The sequence below is a fragment of the Vulpes vulpes genome, chromosome 5 (genome assembly GCF_048418805.1).
Source record: "Vulpes vulpes isolate BD-2025 chromosome 5, VulVul3, whole genome shotgun sequence".
Lineage (NCBI taxonomy): Eukaryota > Metazoa > Chordata > Mammalia > Carnivora > Canidae > Vulpes > Vulpes vulpes.
The window spans coordinates 126270532-126296617 of record NC_132784.1 but is presented as its reverse complement, the minus strand read 5'-3'; the positions used below and the strand labels follow the sequence as shown (position 1 = coordinate 126296617).

At 37.2% G+C, this 26086-nt stretch overlaps 1 protein-coding gene across 1 annotated transcript; it reads left to right on the top strand.

The window, feature by feature from the left end:
• Nucleotides 1-24623, top strand: SYPL1 (synaptophysin like 1). Its single transcript, XM_072759949.1, has 6 exons — nucleotides 1-66; nucleotides 320-391; nucleotides 15329-15450; nucleotides 16740-16947; nucleotides 21333-21521; nucleotides 23172-24623. The coding sequence occupies exons 1-6, from the start codon at nucleotides 16-18 to the stop codon at nucleotides 23304-23306; spliced, it is 777 nt and encodes a 258-aa protein (XP_072616050.1). The 5' UTR covers nucleotides 1-15; the 3' UTR covers nucleotides 23307-24623.
• Nucleotides 24624-26086: the final 1463 nt, after the last annotated feature.

The window sequence follows — 26086 nt, the reverse complement described above, 5'->3', positions numbered from 1 at the left end:
CGCGGCGCACGCAGCATGGCGTCCAACATCTACTTGTTCCGCCAGCGGATCAGCCGGTTCGGCCAGGTGCGGCCCGGGGAGGCGCCGCCCCTTCCCGCCCCTGCCCGCCCCTCGCCTTCCGCGGCCGCCCCTCGGCGTCCCCGTTGGAGCGCCTCGGCCGGCGGCTCAACCGCCCCGCCCCGCCCCGCCCCGCGGCGTCCCGGGCCCGCCTCCCAGAGCCCGCGGCGCTCGGCCTTGGTCGCGGCCCGGCTGCTCGGCGTCGTCGGCCCCGTCCTCGTCCGCCCCGCAGCCCTGACTCTCTGTCTCCCTCCTTCCCCAGAGGATGTCCTCCTTCCAGCTCAACGTCAGCCCGCTCAAGGAGCCGCTGGGCTTCATCAAGGTTCTCGAGTGGGTGAGTGCAGCCCGCGCCGGCGAGGCCTGGCTCCGCGCCCCGCCGCGCCCTCCAGCCCGGGCGGGCCGTGCCCTCGGCGGGGAGGCGGGGGCCCGGGGCGGCGGCGGGAGCGGGAGCGGGAGCCGGAGCCCAGGCCAGGCCGAGGCCGAGGCCGCCCCCCCGCCCCCCCCCCCCAGGGCGGAGGCCGCGGCCCGCGCCAGGCCGCCCCCCCGCGCCGAAGCTCACCTCCGGGCGCCGCCGTGGCCGCGGGAGCTCTCGCCCCTCCCCGGCTGCACGCCCGCCCGCAAGGCGGCAGAGGCGTCCCCGGCGCCCAACCGAAACCCGGGCCGCGCGGCGCCGCCTCCTCCCGGGGGTCTGCCGGGCGCTCCGCTCCCAGTTTGCTCCTGAGAGGCCTCCCAGTTTAACCAAAAAAAAAAAAAAAGGGATAAAAATAGACTGTGGGTCGGGCGAGCAGGACCTAGTGGGGCGGGGGGGGGGGGGGACTTTACAGAACGCGCCTGGCCCGTCCGGTGCTCAGGCGCGGCCCGGGAACGCCGTCGAGCCTGTTGGGTTCCCAGTCGGTAACGTCGGAGGAGACGTATAAGTCGACCTTGGCCGCGAGGAGTCGGTGGCGTGGAGGAGCCGGCGGACGCACCGGGCGCGGCACATCCAGCACATGTTTCAGGGCTGATTTTTTTTTTTTCCAGGCCGGGATTAACCGGCAGCTGGCGTCTGCCCACCGTGCGGGCGAGTTGCTTTTGTGGCCGGCAACATTTACATCCGTAGCTCTTTTAACCTTAGGTTTTAGGGAATCAAGTGGCGAAGGGTAAGAACTTCCAATTTCCTGTGTTAAACAACCCCACTGAGAGTGTTGTGGGGTTTTTTTGTTTTTGTTTTTAAGTAGCACAGAAACTCGGATTCCCTCCTGGGCACTCAAGCTGATTTTCGAAAAAAGGTTCCTACCATTCCCCCAAAGTTTTACTTGCCTTCTGAAAACTGAAATAGTGCTGATTTCACACAAACGTCTACTTTAAAGACACCTGCACAGATATGTATTTTACACACACACTTTTTAAAGACGCCTACACATATGTTACATGTATTTTACACACACACACACACACACACACACTTTTAGGGTTCTGTAAACCCAGATTCAAATAAAAAGAAAAATTGAGTGTGTAAAAATTTGAAATTGCAGGAGGAAAATCATGTTTAGTTAGGCTTATCAAATATAAAGGTTAAGAGAAAGTCTTTTTTTTTTTTTTTTTAAGATTATATTTATTTATTCATGAGAGACACAGAAAGAGGCAAAGACACAGGCTGAGGGAGAAGCAGGTTCCATGCAGGGAGCCCGACGCGGGACTCGATCCTGGGACTCCAGGATCAGGCCCTGGGCTGAACGCAGGCCCTCAACGACTACTGAGGAGTCCCCCAGGGATCCCAAGAGAAAGTCTTATTGAGGGTTATAATTAAAGTTTTCACTAAATAAATGAGGCAGTTGTTAGGTTTGTGCTTATGTTATTTGTCAGTCTTTTTTAAAAAGAGAACATAGACATGACTTTTTTCCTTAATATTTTAAAACATCAGTGATAGATTTATTAGTGATCACAGGTCTGACGTATTTTGAAAAATACCCTGTTTAAGCTCTTTAAAGAAACACTACTTTCGGTTTGAACAGCATAGTAGTACACAAGAGAACCTGATAAGTACTTTAATGAAAATATAGGCAAAGTATAGTAGGTGAAAGAGGAGAAGTTAGTTGCTTGGAGGAACCAGGGGGTATTTCATACATGAAAGAACACTTGAAGGAGGAGTACTTGTTCACTTGGGGAGGATGTGGGAGTGGCTCCCCAGGCAAAAGGAAACTTAAGCTCAGTGGTGTGAAAAGTTGAAGCAGCATAGCCTGGTTGAAAACTTAAAAGTAGTTGGGGTTGGTTTAAACTTCTGGGAAGGAGGGTATAGCCTGAGATGATCCTGAAAGGCTTCATAGGGCTAACAGAAGAGCTAGGAGTTTATCCTGTGGAACGATCTTAAACCTTTGATAACCTGGGTCCTTTCTTTAGGAAAACGTGTATTTTCAGGGTACAGGATTTGGAGTTGTTTATCGGGTACTTTCTACTTAAGCCCAGAATTCCTACCATTTGAAGTTGGGACTCATTTAAGTGTTTTAAGCAAGTGAATATTATAATTAGGTTTCCTTTTTAGAAATTTTTATTTTGTCAGTAGTGTAGAGGATGGATTAGAAAGATCATAATTGAAAGAAGGGAGATCTGTTGCCAGAGAAATTGTGAGGGCCTAAAGTTAATTGCAGTGGAAATAGAGGAGATTTGGAAATTAGAATGTATTTGGAGGGTGAAGAGGGGACAGGTTGGTAGTGGTACCTTTGTCCAAGATACATCGCTAAGAATCAGATTTTTGGTTGAAGATCCGTTTTAGATGTATTAATTTTGTGGTCTCTAAGTCATATAAAGGAGGTATTCTTTAGGCAGTTAGCTATATGGAGTTTAATTTTTAAAAAGGCAAGAATAGGCTGGAGATTCAGCAGATACCTACCAGCAAGAAGGAGAAGAAATAGTTAAGAAGATGGAGAAAGTAATAGTTAAGAAGATGGAGAAAAGTAACATCTTGGCATCACTATTAGAATTTCAAAAAATTCAACAATATCAGGAGGTGCAAGAGAGAGATTAAGTTAAATAGGGACTAAAATATGAACTAAAATGTGAACCTTGGTTTTGGCGATCCAGAGGCTGTTGGTGGCTTTATTAAAGCAGTGTCAGTAAATTCAGAAACCAGATGGTAATAGGCCAAATGGATGTGTGGTAAGAAAGTGAGAATGGTGAGAGTAAACCACTATTTGACCTTGAAGGTAGGAGGGATTTTGTGGTAACCGAGCTTAAGGACGGGAAAGACTGCATGTGTTTGTGGACTTGAGAGAAGAAATTGTGAATAGAATTGTTGTAGGTTAAAAACAGAGCGAGACGGGATGAATGATAAAACAAGGTTCTAGAGAAGGGGCCATTGTAAGAATTTTTTTTTTTAAGATTTTATTTATTTATTCATGAGAGACACAGAGAGAGAGAGAGAGAGGCAGAGACACAGGCAGAGGCAGAAGCAGGCTCCATGCAGGGACATGGGTCTCCAGCATCACACCCTGGGCTGCAGGCAGCGCTAAACCGCTGTGCCACCAGGGCTGCCCCATCGTAAGAATTTTTAAATCTGTTTTGAATAAATTGTTCAAGGTTCCTAAAGCATTGATTGAGGTGTGGCGGGTTACTTCTAAAAACAGTCAATAAGTTTATAAACAAATCTAAAATCTAGGTAATGGCTGCTTACCATTCATGTAACGGAAAAAAGAATTCCCTCAATCAGCTTATCTCTAGCAAGGTTCTAGAATATGTTAGACTAAGATACAATCTGATGATATGTAAATTTCGAGGGATTAGATGCCCAGTAAATAATTAATAACAGAATAAAAATATAATCACCGGAGCAGAAACTTTTGGACTTTGCTTCTAAACTGCAGCCACCATGTTGTACATGTTGTATTCCTTCTCTTTTTCCTTTTTTTAAAGATTTTTATTTATTTATTCATGAGAGACACAGAGAGAGGCAGAGACACAGGCAGAGGGACAAGCAGGCTCCATGCAGGGAGCCCGAAGTGGGACTCGATCCTGGGTCTCCAGGATCTGGCAATGGCTGAAGGCAGGTGCTAAACTGCTGAGCCACCTGGGCTGCCCTCTTCTTTTTTTTTTTTTACTCTACTCCTGGCACCTGGTTACAGTGCTTGGCAGTGACATTTTCTTCCCACTCTTTGTGTAATAAGTACTCAGTAAAAGTTGAGTTTTTGTTACCCCTCTGTGGGAATAGCAATACTTCGTAGGGCTGTCGGAATGGTTGAGTTAATATTTAATTATGTGAATGATTATAATTTACCTGAATAATTCTTAGTAGATTCTTCAGGACTGAGATGCTGTGTTTCTAGGAAGACTAGACCCAGACAATGGATAGACTTGAGCCCCATATGACTAACAAACATATCTCCTAGTCCTTCAAGATTACTCAATTCTCTATCACATGTTTTAAACTTTAAAAATGATACATTGTGTGTATTTCACTTGTCTGCAAGTTTTGATAGGCTTTTAGGAGCCTATCAAGGTGACAATATAAAATTTAGGTAGGAATAAATGACCTATGTATACAAGCAGAACATAGAAGTAAAAGTCAAAGATTAATTTCATCAAAGCAGCTCTTTTTTTTTTTAAGTATTTAAGAGTTTTCTGGTAAATTTTAACTTGGTTTTTATATTTAGTCAAATATCTCTAATATTTAGATAAAAGCTTTTCATTGAAGTGATTTTATATTTTTAAAATATTAAACACTGTTTTGGACTTTCTTGCTGCTATCTTGCATGGGGGGGATGCTGAACAAATATTTAGCACTTAAAGAATCTAAGCATATGCTTTGGAGAGTATATAAGGAATTACGCACTAAGTTGAACTTTAGAATTAACCATCTCTGAATATTTTTCTCTGTCCTGGTCAAATGTATTCTCAGTATTAACATATTTATTGAATATACATATATGTGCCAGGGCTTTATCTGTATTTTCTCATTTAATCCTCTAGCAACCTGTGAAGGTTGTTATCTCCATGTTAGAGAGATGCAGTAACTTATCCAGTGTCCATCATTATGGTCACTACATCCAGGACTCTAACACTCTGTTCTTAGTCATTTTGATAACTTACCTTACCTTTGCATTTCTAATTGGTCTTTTGATAAATTAATAAATAGATTACCAAAAATTGCAGGCTTAGAAAACAAAAGCCTAATGTATCTCAAGTGATTTTTTTTCCTTGTTTGTTAGGTGCATGTTTATAATAAGATCTTACGAGTTAAAAACGAGTAGGATATTCTTGATTCTTTTATTAAGTTTGAATGTTTTTCTGATTTTTTTTCTTGCAATTAATGAGCAAATGCAAAAGACGACATTTGAGAACATTGGGGCAGATTATTACCCAAGAAAATTACTGATTTTTTTCTTGCAATTAATGAGCAAATGCAAAAGACGACATTTGAGAGTATTTGGGGCAGATTATTACCCAAGAAAATTAGTGTGAAAAAAAAAGTAAGAAAATCTTTAATTCTTTGGGTATTGCATATATCAATTTGTTTAAACAACCAACTTTCAAATATACACAATAGTCTATATAAAATACCTCATATTTAGTCATTTCAAGTAACTTATAAAATTTTTGCAAACAGGAGCAATGTTTTATCCTAATTTTGTGGTTCAAAAACAGCACAGAAGAGCACCCTAGAAAATTCAAATTGTATTGCACAATGTGAGGGACGGGGCATATATAGACTGATGGTTTTCATCCATTTGCTTAATTTTTACATTTTTAGGCTATCAGTCTGTAGGAGATCTTTTTAGGAAACTTACCTTTCTCTCAGCCTTGCTATTTGCATATGCTCCCCCCTCGACCCCCACAATGAAGACGGAAAAGGATTTCAAATAGCATTTTATGCCCACGAGGACACTCCGGACTTGAAGCTTGTTAATAGATTTACAGACTCACCCCTTGGCCTTTTGTTCTCTGTTTCTTCTACTTGATTCTTGATTATATACCTTGAACACTCTTACGGGGTAGGTCTGATGTCCTTTTCATAGATAACATATATATATAAGTGCTTTGAGAACACACAGACATATATACACACTCACCCCACACATGAATAGCAATCTCTGATAAAATATATAAGAGGAAATTAAGATAACAGCAGTATCTTAATACAGTGGTTCTCAAACACGTTGGTCTCAGAACCCCTTTACGCTCTTAAATATTGAAGACCTCAAAGAGCTCTTGTTTATGTGGGTTGTATCAATTGATATTTGCCACATCAGAAATTTAAGCAGAAGCTTTTAAGGGAATACTTATTTATTTTAAAACCATAATTATTCACTTAAAAGCTTGAATTGCACCAATGCAACAAATGCTACCAGTTTTCCTTTAAGTAAAAAGCTCACTTCATTCATTTTTGAGAAAAATATCTGCCAGATATCCATGTCTGAATAACTGGGTTTTGTTTTTTTTTTTGTTTATGGGAGGGCTTTTTTGTCTATTACTAATTCTTTCAAGTAAAAATGGTGTTTTCATGAAAAAAAGAAATAGTTCAGCATATAACTCAGTTATTTTAGATGCTTTCCCTGGAGACAACCATGTGTGCGGTTAAAGTATTTGCACATCCTGTTTCTTCATCATGCAGAATATTAAGACTCAAGGGTCAGGATTTAATAAAAATCATAATTTTCACTGCTTCAACAAAGACATTCTTAAGTAAAACTGGCTTTTTTTTTTTTTAACAGAGAGTGCATGGCAGTGAAATAACTTTGATGCTATTGCTTATTCTTAACTAAAGCCCAATAGTTTCACCCACAAATGCTTTTGCTCAAATAGTGCAAATGTCAACACAGTGTAAAAGGCTAATAATGTCTTAGTAATGTGAAAATATTTTTGATCTCTTGGACCTTCTGAAGAGTCTTGGGTACTACCAACACACCACAGACCACATGTGAAGAATTGCTGTTCTAATACAGTAAATTGGAGACCAGAAATGAAACAGAAAATATGGGTGGAAGAGGGACTGTTCATGATCTGGGAAATAAATCTGGAAAAAAGCTTCGACCTATGGTCTGGATTTATGACTAAGTAGAGCCAAGTACTTAAACAAGTGGAAAGAGAGATAGTATAGCCTTCTAAGACCTGAATCAGCCTACCTTTTAGCTTGAGATCTGAATTTGTGAACATTTGAATATTCTCATATGTTGGTAGTTTGGGCATAACATCATAAGATGTGGTATTTGCAGCCAGGTAGAAGTGACTGTAAAAGTACTCGACGGGTATAGAAAAAGGGGAGAAAAACAAACTCAATTTGATTGAGCCTACATCAGATATCCTAAAACACTTGAAAAAAAACTCATTTTCACTTAAAAGGTCAAAATCAGTGGCACAAATACACTTAAGGACAGCCAGCCAGATCAACAATCAAGATATGTATTTACTTCAAAAACATAAAAGTACGACAGTCTGAAATGATTTAAAATAAATATATTTAAGTTCCTCGGAGATTTCTAGTTCCATATTCAATAGCTTGACAATTATTTAAGGATAAAGGCGGCATAAAGATGTTTTCAATAGGGGCATCTGGCTGGCTCAGGAGAGTATGCAACTCTTGATCTTTGGTGGTGTGAGTTCAAGCCCCACATTGGACATAGAGATTACTTTGAAATAAAATTTTAAAAAAAGATATCTTCAATGTAGAATAGTTAAAGAGTTATCAAAAAAAACTTCTGTTTACTTCAGCAGGAACTCAAATTTACTTTGTATGATACAGATTCTTAGGAGTTACAGAACCGGTACTAGCAGGCTGACAAGCAGAGGGATATCATAGAAGAATGAAATGGAAGCCTTTTGTAACAGACTTCACTGCCCAGTACATAGCGGGAATAAAGTGAAATAGCATCAGTAACAAAACGTTTTTTAAAATGAATGTCTTCAGTAAACGTGTAAGGACTTTAACTCATAAAAATCAGTACCTTGGGGGAACGCCTGGGTGGCTCAGCGGTTGAGCATCTGCCTTTGACTCAGAACGTGATCCCGGAATCGAGTCCCACATCAGGCTTCCTGCATGGAGCCTGCTTCTCCCTCTGCCTGTGTCTCTGCTTCTCTCTGTGTGTGTCTCTCATGAATAAGTAAATAAAATCTTTAAAAAAAAAAAAATCAGTACCTTGACTCTAGACATCTAATCTTACTGATTATAAAGGCAGACATGCCGTGATAGTTCATTTTCAGCACTGATTCTTTGATTTAGTAAAACAGCATTCATTTGATTTTGCGTATAAATACTCATACACAGTATACTTTTTTTTAAAAAAGATTTTATTTATTGTGGGATCCCTGGGTGGCTGCTTCTCCCTCTGTGTCTCTGCCTCTATGTGTCTCTCATGAATAAATAAATCGTTGTTTTTTTTTTTTTAAAGATGGGAGAAGCAGGCTCCATGCAGGGAGCCTGATATGGGACTGGAGTCCGATGTGGAACTCAATACTGGGACTCCAGGACCACGCCCTGAGCCGAAGGCAGGCGCTAAATCGCTGAGCCATCCAGGGATCCCACAATATACTTTTAAGTCTATTTCTTTTTCTTTTAGATCTATTTTCTGTTAGATTTCAGTTAGATCATTTTCTAGGCTAAACCTTGGGCAGAAAAAGTAGATGACATCAGATTAATGATGAAACCAAATAGCAATCAGGACACTGCAACTAGAAACTGGTAAAAGACACCCAAATATACATGAATACTAGTGTTCCCAATAGAAGCATCAGTGAGCTGAGCAGGCTCTAAAAATAGGATCAAGGACTGGGACTCTGGCTATAGGCTAAATAACTCATTGAAAATATCAGGGGTCTCCAAACTTTTTATCATGAATCCCTATCAGTAGAAAATTTTATGCATAGAGTCCCAATATGCAGCCATAACTTAGATGGATATTTTACTAGGTCAGTATCTTTTTTTTTTTTTTTTTTAAGTGGGTTTAACTAAGGACTTGAACTCATGACCCTGAGATCAAGACCTGAGCTGAGGTCAGGAGTCAAATGCTTAACTGGCTGAGCTACTCGGGCGTCCCTCAATGTCAGTATGTTACAGCATTATTACATCATGATTGGGGTAAATTTCATTCATATTTTTAAATCCTAAATTCAAATGCTCATCTGATATATATATATGCCATCATCTTGTGATCTGATTAAGTAAAATCTGTTTTTCCTTGGAATGTGGCTAATGAATATAGCTCATAAAGGGGGTTAATGCTTCTATTTTCTCTTTCGGATATGAGTTTTTGTATTATTAGTCTATAGTTTCCATGAAGACATTTTTAAGCCATTGGTCTGTTTTGCGAAGGTTGGTTTGGTTAAAACTAGGTAACTTATTCATTCCATTAACTCACTTAGCCAGGCATACTCACATTGCAGTACATGAACAGAATAAAAATAGGTGAAGGTATCCCTGTCCTTGCATGTTATGAAACTCCTCTTACCTTCGGGATACCCAGCATACTGTACTGGCATGTGACACGGACCTACAGATCCAGCATGGGTTTCAGTGATCTATTGATTTCAGTAAAGCTTTCATTCCTTCTTTAAGTCTAAAAATAAATATAAATAGTTCAAATATTTACTTCTCATATACCAATTAACTGACTATTGCAGTTTATTTTGGAGAATAGCGTAGAGAACCAAGCAGAGACGTTAACTCCAAAGTTGCAAAATTAATGAGGGATCTGCCATGTGCCTAGCATCTTTGGCAACTTGAGGCTGTCATTATGAAATATGGAACCTTCTGACCTCAAGAGAAGCTTACTGTCCATCTTGTCCTAGATTCTTACAAGCTCTTCTACAGATAGAAGATCATGTTAGCAGTTTTAGCCATTCTTCATGGAATAGAGAGGAATGGGAAAATGAATTTCATAAGTGGTAAGGCAATATAAATCATACCAGTACTCGTTGTTTAGACTAGGAATACAAACTGAAGTGCACATAGGAACCACCCTCATAAAGTAAGTGAGTGAAACAAGCTGTTTGGAAGAAAAACAAGAGTATAAGCTCATTGATTGCTGGTAACTAACATGCATCCTGAGTATTGTTGAGACAGCCGAGAATGGCAACAGTCTGGAAAAAGCACATGCCCTGTCTTACGTGTCATCTGTCATTCAGTTCCACATGGTGGTTGCTTTATGGGAATATGGGCCTGATGCTGCCATATTTTTAGTTTCCCCAAAGCAAGGAAAAGCAGGAAATCCAATTTTTTATGTGCAGTATGCTGGTATTAAAAGACAAACAACAAACTCCTATTTTTTATGAATTCTGGGAAGATCACACAAATATTATCTGGAGGCCAGGTTTCACCATGGGCTGCCAATATAGAATTTTGAGTGTAAATCAAAATAGCAGTAGAATATAGGGAGAAGTAAGATAGTTGGATAATTTACCCTCAGGTTGTTTTGTATTTCATGTAGTGAAATGTGTGTATCTTGTCCCTTTTATCCCATGAGATAAAGACCAGAATTGCAAACATGACATTTATTTATACTTATAACAAAAAGGTAGCTTTGAAATGATGGTTATATAAGACTTGAAATATGATTTTATTTGTAGATTATTGGAAATTGGGTTTTTTTTTTTCTTTAATCAGTTATTTAATGAGCATTTACTATGTGCCAGACCTTCTGCTGGGTAGACACTGAAAATCCTGAGTAAGACCAAATGCAGACATGACAGTCTGCCAAGGGACAGGGAAAGGCATTAGGCTTAAGAGCAATGAGCTTTAGTACAGTATGCCATTTATTTACTATTTTTTGTATTTAGTTAGAAACTAGTTTTTATTTTTGTTTTGGGTTTTGTTTTTAAATAAGGCAAGACACAAGAAAAATGACTATAGTAGAGTTAATGAACCCAAGTCTGTGGCCGCCCAGGGGACAGAATAGTTCTACCATAAGAAGCTGCATAGGGCCTTTAAGATGAGCTTGTCAGAGAACAGCTTTGGAGTGGGACAGTTCCCTGACAGAAGACACAAATACACTGAAACCATAAATACATGATAAGTTTCAGGGGGCAGTAGTATTACAGAGTGACAGTCGTACAGTATCTGGCAGGAGGTACAGTGCATATAAATCTAGAAGGATAAGATTGAGGGTACATCAGCCATGCCTGTTAGGCCAAGTTAAGAAGTTTGGGCTTTTGTGTTTTTGTAAATTTAGTTCTGGAAAGTCATTGAGGAAATCCCTTTAAACAAGGGAGTAACATGACCAGATCTTCATTTCAGATCAGTGTGACATCACTGTAAAGCACCTGTCCAACAGAAACAGAATGCAAACTACAAATGCAAGCCACATAATAATTTTAAGTGTTTACTGGCCACACTAAAAAGGTGAATAGAAACAGGTGAAATTAATTTTAATAATGTATTTTATTTATAAATCCAAATGTTGTTTCAACAAGTAATCAATATAAACGATTTATTATCAATGAGATATTTTACATTTTGTGTACTACATCTTTGTAATTCATAATCTAATTTACAGTTAAAGCTATCTTAATTTAGGCAAACCATTTTTTATTTTAGAGAGCAGGCACAGGGATGGTGGTAGAGGTTGCAGAGGGAGAGGGAGAGAATCCCAAGTAGACTCCCCAGTGAGCACTGAGCACAGAACCCTGGAACCCTACACAGGATTCAGTCTCACAACCCTGAGTTCATGACCTGAGCCAAAATCAAGAGTCTGAAACATAAAACTTAAACCACTGAGCCACCCAGGAATCCCTAACCAAAGGTTTTAAAAGAATGACATCGGGAACGCCTGGGTGGCTCAGTAATTGAAGTCTGCCTTTGGCTCAGGTCATGATCTGGGGGTCCCTGGGATGGTGTCCCCACATCAGGCTCCCTACGGGGAGCCTATTCTCCCTCTGCCTATGTCTCTGCCTCTCTATTTGTATCTCTCATGAATAAATAAATAAAATCTTCTTTAAAAAAAAATGACAGGCAAAATGCCAAAGAATGAAAGCTTAGGCAACTTTTTTCCCCCCACTCAGTGTTAGGTTTCTAGGATTCATTCATATTGACATGGGCAGTTGTAGTTCATATATCTTTATTACTATTAAACTTCCCATTGTAGGTGTATACTATCCATTTGCCTGGTGCTCCCACTTTTTCTGTGTTTTGATATTATAAACCATGTCACTGAACATGCTTATGCATGTTCTGTAGTACACATGGGTAAGAATTGCTCTTAGATCTATGTACTAGGAGATATTAATCCTTTGTGACATTATTGCAAATATTTTCACCTAGTTTGTAGCTTGTTTTATATTCAAAAGCTGACTTTTCATTTCAAAAGTTCTTTTTCTGTAGTTGAATTTAACAATCTTTTATGGTTAGTATGTTTGATTTTTAATCTTAAGAATTTTTTCCTTTATGGACACAGATTCCTTTTATCGTCTTAAAATTTTTTAAAGACTCATATTTTACATTTGTCTTTAGCCTATCTGGACCACTTATTGAAGTCCTTTTTTGTATTTGTTATGATTGCTACATAGTGAATTACCCCAAACTTAGCACATAAAAAAGCAGACATTTCTTATTTCAGCTAATATGGGTCAGAAATCTGGGAGACACTTAGCCTGGAGGAGTTTCAGCCCAGAGTCTCTCAGTTCACAGTGAAGCTGTTGACTGGAATGGAGTCATCTCTAGTGCCCAGCTTACTCACATGGCCATTGGGAAGTCTCAGATGAAACACTTCCAGGCTCACTCATGTGGTTGCTGATAGTCTGTGGTTCCTCATCACTAGAGTATCTCTATAAGTTGCCTAAGTCTCCTCTCAACCTGGCAGCTGGCTTCCCCCTTAGCCAGTGATTCAAGAGAGAAAAGAAGACAAATTGTAGTCTCTTTATCACCTAGTCTCAGAAAGAATGTTCAACTCATTCTATCATATTCAATTTACTAGAAGCAAGTTACTATGTCCAGTCCACACTTAAAGGGAAGAAAATTAATCTTTCCTCTTGAGGGGAGGAGTATCAGAGTTTGTGGACATATCTTTAAAACCACCACACTTCTTTCCTTGGTGATCTACAAGGCCAGCTTTGTTAGATGGAATTTATCTAGTCACACACAGGTCTCTTTCGGACTCCTCATTGTTCCGTTGGTTAAATTTGAGTATCCGGTTTTCTTTTTCTAATCCTAAATGGGTATGTGCCCAGTTTTCTGGCCTGTGTTTTCATTCTTTATTCATGAACATTTATGGGTAGAGAGTATCCATTCGCTTTAACTGAAGATTCCAAACTATGTACTGCATATCATCTCAGACTCTTCATACCTGTAACCAGATTCCTTCTATCTCTTTACAGGAAAAAAAAAATCTCTTGATAGTAATTATCCTGGTTATGGCCTGATTCAAGGCCCAATATTAATCCATGAGAGGCATTATATCAGTGTTTAACAGTATGGGCTTTGATACCAGACCTGTACTGAATTTTATCTATTTGGTAGATGAATGACCTTGAGCAAAACAAAGCCTCCCTGCCTTTGAGTTTATATTCTTTTTTTTTTTTTAAGATTTTATTTATTTATTCATGAAAGACACACACACACACACAGAGGCAGAGACACAGGCAGAGGGAGAAGCAGGATCCATGCAGGGAGCCCGATGTGGGACTCGATCCCGGGTCTCCAGAATCAGGTCCTGGGCTGAAGGTGGCGCTAAATCGCTGAGCCACCCAGGCTGCCTTGAGTTTATATTCTAGTGAAAAATGGACAAATACTTAAATATTAACAGGTAGTGATAATTACAATGGTGGAAAAATAGAGCAGCATGAATAAAGGAAGAAGGTACTGTGGATTGGAGCAATATTATTTGATATAGTGTGGTTAGGAAAGGCCTCTCTGATAAAGTCCTTCTGCATTAAAATTCTCTACCACTGAGCTATACCCCCATGATAAAGTCCTTTTGGAACAGGGAGCGGTGAAGTAGGAAGTGAACCATGTATTCCAGGCAGAGAGAGTAGCCAGTGCTAAGCTCTGAGAAGTTTACCTACCTTCTTATCTTCAAGGAATAGCAAGGAGACTTTTATGCAAAGAGATTCGACTAGGGGAAAAGTAGCAATGTGTAAGCAGAATTATTAAAGGAAGAAAGGATCTTGTAGACCATTATATGAACTTTGATTTTTATTCAGGGAGAACTCAGAAGCCACTGGGGAATTTTGAGTGGAGGATATAATGTTTTCTGCCTCGTATTTTTAAAATATCACCCTGGTTGATATATTGACAGTAGACTGAAGGAGGGAAAAGGACAGGAGCAGCATTATTTAGAAGGCTTTTAAGAGTATAATTCAAATGAAGTCGTTCAGCTCAGGATGTTGTGATGGTGATGATCAGATTCAAAATATGCTTTTTAAATAAAGCTATCAGAATTTGCTGAAGGATTAAGCTTTTGGCTACTACACCATATTTGGGGTTTTTTGTTTTATAGAAAATTTAGAAGTTACAAATAGAAAAAGAAATTCTTTATTTTCTGTTTAGAGATGACCACTGTTAAAATTTTGATATATAATGTTTTTGTAGTGTGATAATATCCATAGGTGTAGACACATGCACAATTGTATGTGTAAAAAAACATTTAAGTAAACTCTACCCCCAACATAGGGCTCGAACTCACAACCCAGAGATCAAGAGTCACATGCTCTATCAACTGAGCCAGCTAGACCTCATAAACAAACTATATGTAACAAATATTTTTCAGTGTCATTAAATATTGCCCAACATTTCAATGACTGTATAATATTCTATCCTGTGAATGAATTACAGTTTATTTGATTCCATATCAACATTTAGGATGCTTAGGATTTAATGCATATATAGCATTTAACGGAACATTGCATTCTTTTAAGCATATGCACGATCAGGAAGACAAATTTCCAAGTACTCGAGAACTGAAATACTGAAATATTCAAAAATGAGGTCCTACAGACTCATGAAATAGCATCTCCTCTTTGCTTATCAGTCTCGGCTTAACAGTTACCTCCAAATCACCCCTTTTGATTTTGATACTAATAAATAAGACTGTCTGAATTTCATACTAATATTTGGTAGGCACACTGGAGTATGATCAGAAGAATTGTTATATGAGCTGGTAAACTATCTTCTGTATTATACTTAGGGGAAAAGAAAATCATTTATTGACCATTGAAAATGAATTTTTTAAGTATTTATCACCATCTACATTTATTTTGTAATTAAGAATTTCTAGAATGTTAATGAGCCAGATTTTAGTAATATATTTAGGCTTTAATGACTCATTTTTGAGTACAGTAATGCTTCTTCCCCATTTTTTGGTCTCATTTTGTATAGATTGCTTCTATCTTTGCTTTTGCCACCTGTGGAGGTTTTAAGGGCAAAACAGAAATTCAAGTGACTTGCCCTTCACTTACTGAAAATAAAACAATTACAGCTGCTTTTGCTTACCCATTCAGGTAAGAGATTTATTTGTTTGTTTTGTGGTTAAAAACTTTTTACTTTGGTACTGACTCGATAACATTTCCAGCAATTTATTATCCTGGGGGGTAGAAAATTTTAAATTGTACACATGCTCATTTTTAAGTGCTAATCATTGCTTCTCAAACTGTGGTACATGGACCAATGCCTGTCTGCAAACTGTGTTCCTGGCCTGTAATGAATTAAGTAAAGAAAATGAGAATAAGCATTTAGAAACTTTTTATTCTGTCATCCCACGGTGGATTGAAAATTTAAACTCAAAACAGAGACTGCTCCATTACCTTAGCGTGAGAAGCCATGATGTAGAAGCAAACATAGCTTAAGAAAATTGAAATTTCGCATGTATTATTTACAATTACTAAATAATATCATCCCTATATAGTTTTAAGGCATATATTTATATAAAGTGAGGAGTTTCTGTGCTTATTTTCTTACTCAAACTAAAATGAGTATTTTGTGATTTCTGTTTAACTTCAGTGTTGATCGAATATGTCCTGGGTTTAAGCCATGGTGTAAATCATCTTACACTTAATACTTACCTGACCTCTCTAGGACTCGAAATTTCTCTACACTGAATTGGAAATACTACCTTTTAAGGTTGTTTTGATGATTAAATAACACCTTACGCTAAAAATATGTCAGCAGGGCTTTGGTTATGAATCCTTGCCTGTCCATTTGCTAGCCCTTCTCTTATAAAGTTCCTAATGAGGAGCTTTTATGACATATTTAGTGATAGATCCTTTTGAATTTATAGATAAGGAAATTAATTTTTTTTTTTTTTTTAGATAAGGAAATTTAAAAACAATCTAAAGTTAGCAGCTAATTAATCTAGGGTTAAAATGTGAAATCGTAATTGGCTCTCCTGGTGCTAGTCACACATACTTTGGCTCCTAGAATGGAATAGCATGTCTCAAATTGCAGACTATTTTGTATCAGCTCTCTTAATCTGCTGAATTTTTATTGCAGGAAAATAGTATTAGGGTGTGAAAGTGTTTAATGCAGTCTATATTCAGTCTATCATAAACCAATTAATTACAGGGCATAATTTATAATTTATGTACATTTCTTAGGAAATTTTTTTTTTTTGGAAATTTTTAATTTAAATATTTGAATTTTCCCCCAAAGGAAAATGTCTGTAATATATTGTGGGAGTGGTTTTTTTTTTTTTTTTTCCAAATGTCATTTCAGTATTCTACTTATGGATTTCTGTCCCTATTGGGAAAGTCCAAGTAATTCACAAATTTATTTGAGCTTTTTTTTTTAACAGGTTGAATGAAGCATCATTTCTAGCACAGCCAGATGTAAATGTGTGTGATGTAAATTGGAAAAGCTATGTCCTTATCGGAGATTACTCTTCTTCCGCACAATTCTATGTCACATTTGCAGTCTTTGTCTTCCTGTACTGCATCGCTGCTCTTTTGCTCTATGTTGGTTATACGAGCCTGTATCGGGATAGTCGAAAACTTCCCATGATTGTAAGTAAACTATTTTTATACAAAAATCATTTGTATAAGGATATTATATTTGAAGTTAAATACAGATTTTCTTACACTGGAAATGAAAATTCTTGGCATGAATCAGTTCAACATATTTTGATCTGTTTACCATGAAGTTGAGCTTTCTCTCATTGTCACGTTGAACCTAATTCTTTGAGCCTATTTTCAACACCTTCTGTGTACTCTAGGGAATACAGAAGTCTGTTTGTTTGTAAGTCTTATTTTAACCTGGAAGGATCTCAAATATATAGAGCATATTAGGTTGCAAGTAGAGAAAGTAAGTAGAAATTAATGCCTTTGAATTGAGGAATTGCTGACCATACTAGTAGTCTCATGACGGTGTTCCTTCCTACTTCTTATCTTTCTTCTCTTTTCTCAAAGGCCCCCTTTATTGCCTCTACAATGTTTTATTGAGCTTAATAGTCAATATCGGAAATCAGCAAACTATGGCCCACAAGCCAAATCTGACTCACTGCCATTTTTTTTTTAACGAAGTTTTCTTTATAGCACAGCCATACCCGAACATTTCCATACTATTACTGCTTTCATGTTATAGTGGCAGAGTTAATTAAGTAGTTGTAAGAGAGACCAAACATATATATTGTCTGGCCCATTTCAGGAAAAGTTTGCTGACTCCTGGTCTCTATTCCTAAATTCCTTAAATTAAAATCTGACCCAGTTAATTCTGTAAAAATTAGAGAATTCGCACTAATGGTATTCATGAGCTAATTTTGAATCTTGGAGATGGCAACAAAGGATTTGGATTTGAAGTCCTAACACCTTCCTTGGCTTCAGAGTCTTCTGAGCTAGAAATAAAAATAATCTCTGAGATTTAGGTAGTAAAATCTCTCCTCTGGATTATTGGTGCAAATGCAGAGATAAGCCATAGTTTTAATCCAGAGGTCCACAACAAAAGAATAACTACAAAGTCAGTATTAGTGTTATTGACTTGAAGGGAGAAGAGAGGTGCTTTTGAGATACTGGTCATTTATATCTTGAGAAAACACTCCTCAGTTAATTACTTGTGAAGTTAAAGTGAAGGCTATTTGAGTATGAAGAAATTATTAAATAAGGTAACAGTTTATTGTTTATTTTTAATTTTTGCTGCCTGGATCATAAGAATGCAAATGGTAAGTAGAGAATAAAACAGTCTGTTACAATTCTTATTTATTTCATTTCTTATATCTGAGAAGAGATTCTTAAAGCTGACATTTTCATAAAATATTTTCTTGGACATCTTTCAGAAAGATACCAACTATTTAAATTTGCGGTGTTTAATCAAGAGAAATTACATATTAAGAATATGTAACTTCTGGAGACTTTCCAAGACTTACTTTAAAAAGGAACTGTGGGAGTGCCTGTAGCTCAGTCAGCTAAGCATCCAACTCTTTTTTTTTTTCTTTTTCAAAGATTTTACTTATTTATTCATGAGAGACATAGAGAGGCAGAGACACAGGCAGAAAGAGAAGCAGGCTCCCTGAGAAGAGCCTGATGTGAGACTGTATCCCAGGACCCTGGGATCATACCCTGAGCAAAGGCAAATGTTCAGCCACTGAGCCACCCAGGTGTCCCTAAGCATCCAACTTTTGATCTGAGCTCAGGTCTTGATCTCAGGGTCATGAGTCCAAGCCCTGTGTTGGAGGGGAGTTCAAGCCCCCATGGAGCATACTGAAGAAAAAAAAAAAAAACTATGGTAATCATATAGATATTATATTTTGTTAAAGGACTTTATAATTTAAATACTAGACGAAGACATTTCTTGCCATTTTGTCATTAATCCCAACAAACTTTTAAGTTAACTCTAGCAGTGAACCTTTTTTGTTTAGTGCACTTTTACAAATCACACTTTCTAAGGCAGCATCCAAGTCTATTTTTGTAGAGAGTTTCTCTATTAAAACTATAAAACTCTAACTAGGTGCATCATTCAGAAAGTCAAAAGACAGTTTCCATCTCAGTGTGATCAATTGATGGTCATAGAGAGATAATCTAGAACTAGCCCTTTACATGTTCAAGCTTCTAAATTAAATTAAATTTTGAATTCTTCTTTTAATTTAACCATATAAATGTAAAAAAAAAATTCTTGAGATAGCCAAGTTTAAAATCTAGCCAAATATGACATTGATTTTTTTTTTTTAAGTACTCTTTGTTAATGAGGACATGCCTTTTTGGCAATGTACTCAGTTCTCTACTAAGATATTTCTAAGAGCATTTCAATTGTGGTATTTAAAATCAACTTCCATTTTTAAGCGAACGTAGCAATATTTTTTTGGTGTTAAATAGCAGGAGCTTAAGGGCCATATGGAAAATCAGAAATAACAAAAGAACAAGACTAAACAAACATAAAATATCCCAAATCCTAAATATCTGCTGTGAAACAGATCCCAACTTATGGGTGGGACCAAGGCTGCTAGGATGCCGCAAGCAGCTATGGTTGTGTGTTGCAGAACTGCATCCTAAAAACACAGTCCTCTCAGTAGGTAGGAGAGAGATGATCTTCAGAGGCTCTCATTCCCCCCACCTCCCCTCACCCTAAGGTTACTTTGTGGATCATTTTCAGAAAAGTTACCTGCTTTTGAAATACAAGAATGTCATGCCAGCAGCAAAGTAGACTTAAGGAACATAATCAGAAAAACATCAGTGTGCTTTTTAATTAGGAATCTGGAAGGAAGAAACCTAGAAATTAAAAGGATTTGACATAGATTGGTCAAAGCTACGAACTTTAACCCAGAGAGAAGGTGTGATAACCTTGTACTATTTATCAGTTCTCCAAAAGGCATTGTGTTTCTAGCAAGTGATGAGAAAATGTCTACCCTCAACAAAAGTACAGTTGAGTGTGGAAGCAGAAAGAATACTCCCACACCGCAAAAATCTCCTGTCCTTTTTTCTTTGATTTACATTTTTTAATTTTTTTTATTTACATTTTTTTAAAAGAAGACCAGGAGCAGTGAAAAGCTCAAATGCAAAATGCAAACTTTGTAAAATTAGTCACTGTTTTTGGTTCTCAAATCACAAGGCATTTATTCATTGTCATCTTGACCTGGTGAGCAAGCTATATATAGTACAGTTTCTATATGTCATAAGTGATTACTGGTGTTTGGTCTAAATAAATGATTAAAAAGTAATTAAAAAACAATCAGATTGATTTGGTGGGAGGAGGGAACACTGATAAGCTCCAAAACCCATTTGTGAGCCTGCAGAGATTTTTGCTGCAGATGTGTAAGAAATCGTAGCTTTGGGTGTACCTGAATGCTGAGAATATATAATGCTAAAATATACAAATTTTACATTATTCCCACTTTGGTGGTTAATTTAAAGGAAAACCAAACAAGGTGGGACTTAACACTTTATATCATACGAATGCATTCTTCAAAAAGTCTTACTTAGATTTTTGTAACCAATACTGGTTAACAAAATTTTAGTTCCCCAGCAGAATAGATTGAGTAAAGAGAATACATTTTTTTCTTTCATCATCTTAGTAAGAAACTTATCCAGAGTATTTCAAACTTTAGTCCTATTCTTGAAAATGTAATAAGTAGCAAAGACTAGAATAGAAAACTACTAGTCAGAAGATGCCTTGAGAGATTATTATTTTTTATCCGCAATATAATGAGTATTCTTAAAATTTTAGGGTCATGAATTTTAAGAGAAGCAACTCATCCTGGATGCATGCTTCTTACCATTTCATTATCCAGATCATTGGCAACCAGATTTTTTTTTTTTAAGTTTTTTATTTTAGTTCCAATCATGGGGGATTAAACTGAAATTACAGTTTTGCCAGAATAGTAGGAGAGAGCAAGAGAAGGTAAGGGAATTGAGTGTGTGCAAGGGGTTGTAATAAAGGACTTTAGAATAGAAATTAAGGAGGAAATGAAATCATGAGTGAGGTAGAGAGGAAGAATGTGATAAAAATCAGATTGTATGTCTCAATGGGGTCATAGGAGTTTTGAAGTTGGGGTGCCCAGAGGAGAGGGAGCTGAAAAGAGAAGTGATCTTGGGAAAGTTGGGGGGGGGGGGGAGTGAAACTGGGATGATGAGGGAATATAGTTATTGGTGATAACAGGGAGTGAGGTGTAATCCTGGAATGGATGGTTGTGGTGAGGGCCACATGAAACTGATTCCTAGTGTCAAAATCTTAGACTCCAAAGTAGATGATTAAGTCTTGTTCACCGCCGAAACTCCGGCACTGTGCTAGTAAACAGCAATGTGTACAATGCTGATTGTGGCTTTTCTTACAAGGTATGTCATGTAGGCCATTTCTCAATACCACAGAGTTCAGTGAGATCTCAGTTCCTCCATCATGAATTTGAAATGTAGTAGTTTTAAATTAACTCTTCATTATTAACTCATACTTAATTTTGCTTTAGGACTTTGTTGTTACTCTTGTTGCTGCTTTTCTGTGGTTGGTGAGCACTTCAGCCTGGGCTAAAGCTCTTACAGATATTAAAATAGCTACTGGTCATGGTATTGTCAAGGAACTTCAGCCTTGTAATCATCAAGGAGTGATGTGTTATTTTGGCTCCGTGACTAGTATGGGATCCCTAAATGTATCTGTGGTATGTATGCAGTATTTATAAATATTTTATTATCACTTAGAAAAACTTTACTAGTGATAGAAGAAAGCAATAGTTTTTAATAAATTTCTGAATGAATATATTGTTTTCATTTTTACTAAGCTATCAGAAGCCTAGCTACCAGATAGCCTTTACCTTTATAAGAGTGAAGAAAAATGTCAGAAAAATTATTACTTGTTAACAGGTTTGGACAAGATCGTGATTGATTCTTTCTTCTCATTAAAATTGACTAGGCAAGACTTTCAGCTGAAAGGCACTAATAGTAGTCACTAACATTTGTAAAGACTACGTGTCAGGCATTGTGCTAAGGGCATTACATTACACTCATCTTGTTTAACTTACCCAGTAACCCTAAAAGGAATGTGGGAGGTAGTAGTATTACCTTCATCTTTACAGCTGGGAAAAAAATGCAGCTTGTGCTTTAATTTGCTCAAAGTAATACAGCTAGTAAGTTGGCAAGCCAAGGTGTGGGCTAGATATGACTTAAGGCCCATTCTCTAGTTTGACGGGCTTTGGGTCTTTGAAAGTAGTACTTTCATGGTTTCTTAAATGATCTAAAAAGAATTGGTATATATATAAATTTAAATTATATTTAGTCTGTTTTACCAAAGTACAGGTAAGTGTATTACTAAATACATTATTAATATACTGCATGTATTATGTTTAAGGAAGTCTTCTGTCTTTTCAAGAAAATATTTTTCTGGGGGATGAGGTCAATACTGCCTTGTAAAGCAATTTGGCCAGATTTTTCTGTTACAGCTTTGTGATGTAAAAGTCTTTTTGTAAAATAAATAGATAAATAAGTAAGTAAGTAAGTAAGCCTTTTTGTGCATTTATGTTGACCACAATCAGAGATGGACAATTTCAGAAATGTTTTTGTATGCAAATATGCAAAAAATGTAAAGCATTTGGTCTTCAGTAATATGCTACTCTCAAGTTCTTTATCCCAGTCTTAAATCATAAGCCACAATTGTTCTTATATTTGGAGGAAAAAAAATATTAAAAGGGTAGCTTCAGTTTATTCATCTCTGAGACTTTGATCTTGTCAGATTTGTGACTGGAAGACTAATTTCTTTTATGTTGACTAATGTAGAATGTGATGTAAAGTTCTTTGTGTGACCCCCATTCTCTTCTGCCTGTAGCTGTTGGAGTAGGAGAAATAAATAGTAGTGGAGAAAGAAGGGAAACAGGAAAGGATAACCAGGGACAGTTTATAACCATTAAGATGGAGGCAAGTGAAAGCCCCCAGAGAAGGAAGCATGGATTCCTGTTCCTCTTCACCTGAAAGCAATAAAGTCTAATTACAAAGTAATAGGATTTTACTTATTTTTCTCAAATTTAATCCCATCTTTTTGGTAATGTTGAGATGCAAAGATTAAGATTTCTTTTAGTCATAATTTTATATGTTAAAGATGTAGAGATTTTAGCTTTATTTCATTGGTAATAAGTTATTATATATACAGATTTAGCATTGACATGGAAAGTCGTCTTTTTTTATTCTACTTTATGGGTAGTTTAAATTTTAAATGAAATAAAGGTTTACTGCCTAGAAATGTTAATTTAAAGGAAAACGAAGATGGGTATAAATTTTTAAGTAGATTAGATTTTCATGTTTACTTTTCTCTTCCTTAGATCTTTGGCTTTCTGAATATGATACTTTGGGGAGGAAATGCATGGTTTGTGTACAAGGAGACCAGTTTACACAGTCCATCAAATACTTCTGCTTCCCACGGCCAAGGAGGTATTCCACCTCCTTCTGGAATATAATTATAAAGGGAGAAATACACTGTATGAAATATGTGACTATTCTATGACCTGTTGCCAACATCTTGAGAAGCATTATTTGTTTCTAATAAAAGTAATGGCTTTTTCAATAAATTGGTGGGTTTAAAATTTTGCTGCTTTTTTATATAAAGCCTGTGCCTTTCCTAGAAATTTAAGATGTAAATGTATTCTCACATGTAAATTTGAAAATTCAGGGGTCTATTATGAGATGATACACATTTTTAAATGACTGGTTATTTCTTTACTAAGTTGTTTGCCTTCCAAAGTGTTTACACCTGAAGCCTTAACATATATCTTCACTCAGAAAAGAGTTACATTTTCATATAATAATAGGAAGAAAATCTCTATTTGGAATATACACTACTGTAAGTTTGTACAGATCATATACCTAAGACCTGTCTTTGTTTAAGAAAGCCTTGATTACATAAATCATATTTAGGAAAACATATTTAGTTCAGAATTTGTATCTGAACATTGTTTATATGTTATGAAAAAAATTTTAATTGCAAAGACTGGTTGTATGTTTTATTTGTGTTTTTCTAAGTGACCTACAGTACTTAATAGGTGTGCTAAAATTGTTTTGGGAACGGGGTTTGGAAATTTCTAATAGATGTATAGTTAATTTAGTGATTCTGTCGCATGAGGTGTAAGCTTCCATTATGCTGGTTGTTTAACAGACTTGCTGTATAAGTAGAAAGAACATGGTTCAACTAGATATTTTGATATGTACGGGCATTACTCTTAGTGGTATTTGTTTGTTGTCCTTTGTTGCTCATCCTATGTAAGTGCAGGCTGGGACCTAGTCTCCTTGCAAGTGGAATAAAATAAGCCACCTGTTTTTGCAAACCCTTTCATAGGGTTAAAAAAATTAAGATTGCCTTTTACTTTGGAAACATTTAACATTTAGATTCAATGAAGTTGCTATTTTGAGTGTAGTATTGATATTGTGAAAATAAATGGAATTTGGATTTCATGTTTCTTGATGTTCATTCTTATTTCACAAAATGGATAATTAAGGAATTATTCATCATAAACAGGAATTTAAGTGAGCTGTATTATGGGTGCACTGTCTTTACACACACTTTTGGGTATATTCTGAATACAGGGATTACTCATATTTTGCTTCCTAATCTTTTTGTTGTACAGGGCCAGATTTCTTGTTCTTACCACGTGATTGTTTATATGTGAAGCACATCTTGCTGTTGCCTTATTTTTTGTTGCTTTTGTTCATGACAAGAATTGTCAATATGAGAATGTATATCTTTTATGCAACAAACTTAATAAAGAAGTTAAAAGAAAGAGTCCACTGATTGTTATATTACAAAGAAACCTTCATCTTAAAGGCAGAAGCAATGCAAAATGGAATTGATTTCCAAAGTAGGAAATAGAATATCCTAATAGTTTTTTAAATGTTCCTCAAGAAATAAAAGAGACAAAAAATGCTTTGGAGACCCTGGTTCTATCCTTCTTTCTTTCAGTCTTGTTTTTAAAATACTTATTTGTAAAATTCAGGTTAAGCTTTCCTGATAAACTTTTCTCACTGACTGCCCAGTAGGCAGCAAAGTCTTGTTTGTGAGCATATTCTCTGGAACCAAACTGCCTGAATTTGAATCTTGCCTTCACCATGTGCTAGCTATTAACTTTAGGCAGATTACTTACCCTCCGTGTGCTCCAATTTGCTTATCTGAAAGAAAAATGAGAATAAGTACTGACCTCACAGAGTGTTCTTGAGGATGAGTTAAGTTAGTAAATGTAAGGTCCTTAGAACAATATTCAGCAGTAAGTACTTTATAAACGTTGGCTGCAATTACTAACTTTTGGTGGCATCTAATACAAGGACTTTTAACCTGGAGTCCCTAGAGCTGGAGAGGGGAATGCGGTCTTGAGCAGAAAGGCAAGGTAAGCTTCAGGATTACATAGATCTCCCTTAAGATTCCTCAAAGAATCCTGGATATTCTAGCATTTATATTTCTGTTGGTCCGTGGTTGTACATAAAGTTAATGACCTTGAAAGTTAATAGCTATTGAGATTACAGCACATCCAGGAAGGAGTCCATTCTGGGGCTTTTTCACTTTCCAATTTTGCTTCTGATTTTGAGTCCACATCACAGGGTTAAGCAATTTATAGGATAATTTCTAGGACTGAAGTAACAAAAGCTTTGGAGTGCCTGGCTGGCTCAGTCAGTGGGACGTGTGACTCTTGATCTTGGGGTTGTGAGTTGGAGCCCCCCCATGTTGGGTACAGAGATTATTTACAACAAAATAAAATCCTTAAAAAAAAAAAAAAGTAATAAAAGCTTCAACTTACTGGGTGATAGGTTGTAGAGAATTATTTATAAACATCATTACAAATGTTTTTGTGAATTGAGGTCATTTGGAAGAGGATACTTAATTTTTAACCTGCTGTAAATGTTAAAGGCCGTGTTGCTTGTTACATGCTTCATGTTTCACATTTATTTATTTATTTATTTATTTATTTATTTATTTATTTATTCATTCATTCTTGAGAGATAGAAGGAGAGACAGAGCCAGAGACACAGGCAGAGACAGAGCCAGAGACACAGGCAGAGGGAGAAGCAGGCTCCATGCACCGGGAGCCCGACGTGGGATTCGATCCCGGGTCTCCAGGATCGCGCCCTGGGCCAAAGGCAGGCGCCAAACCGCTGTGCCACCCAGGGATCCCCCATGTTTCACATTTAAATTCAAATTTCTTAACTATGTAGTATTTCAGATAAGTTTAAGAAATAAAATATAACCAAGACC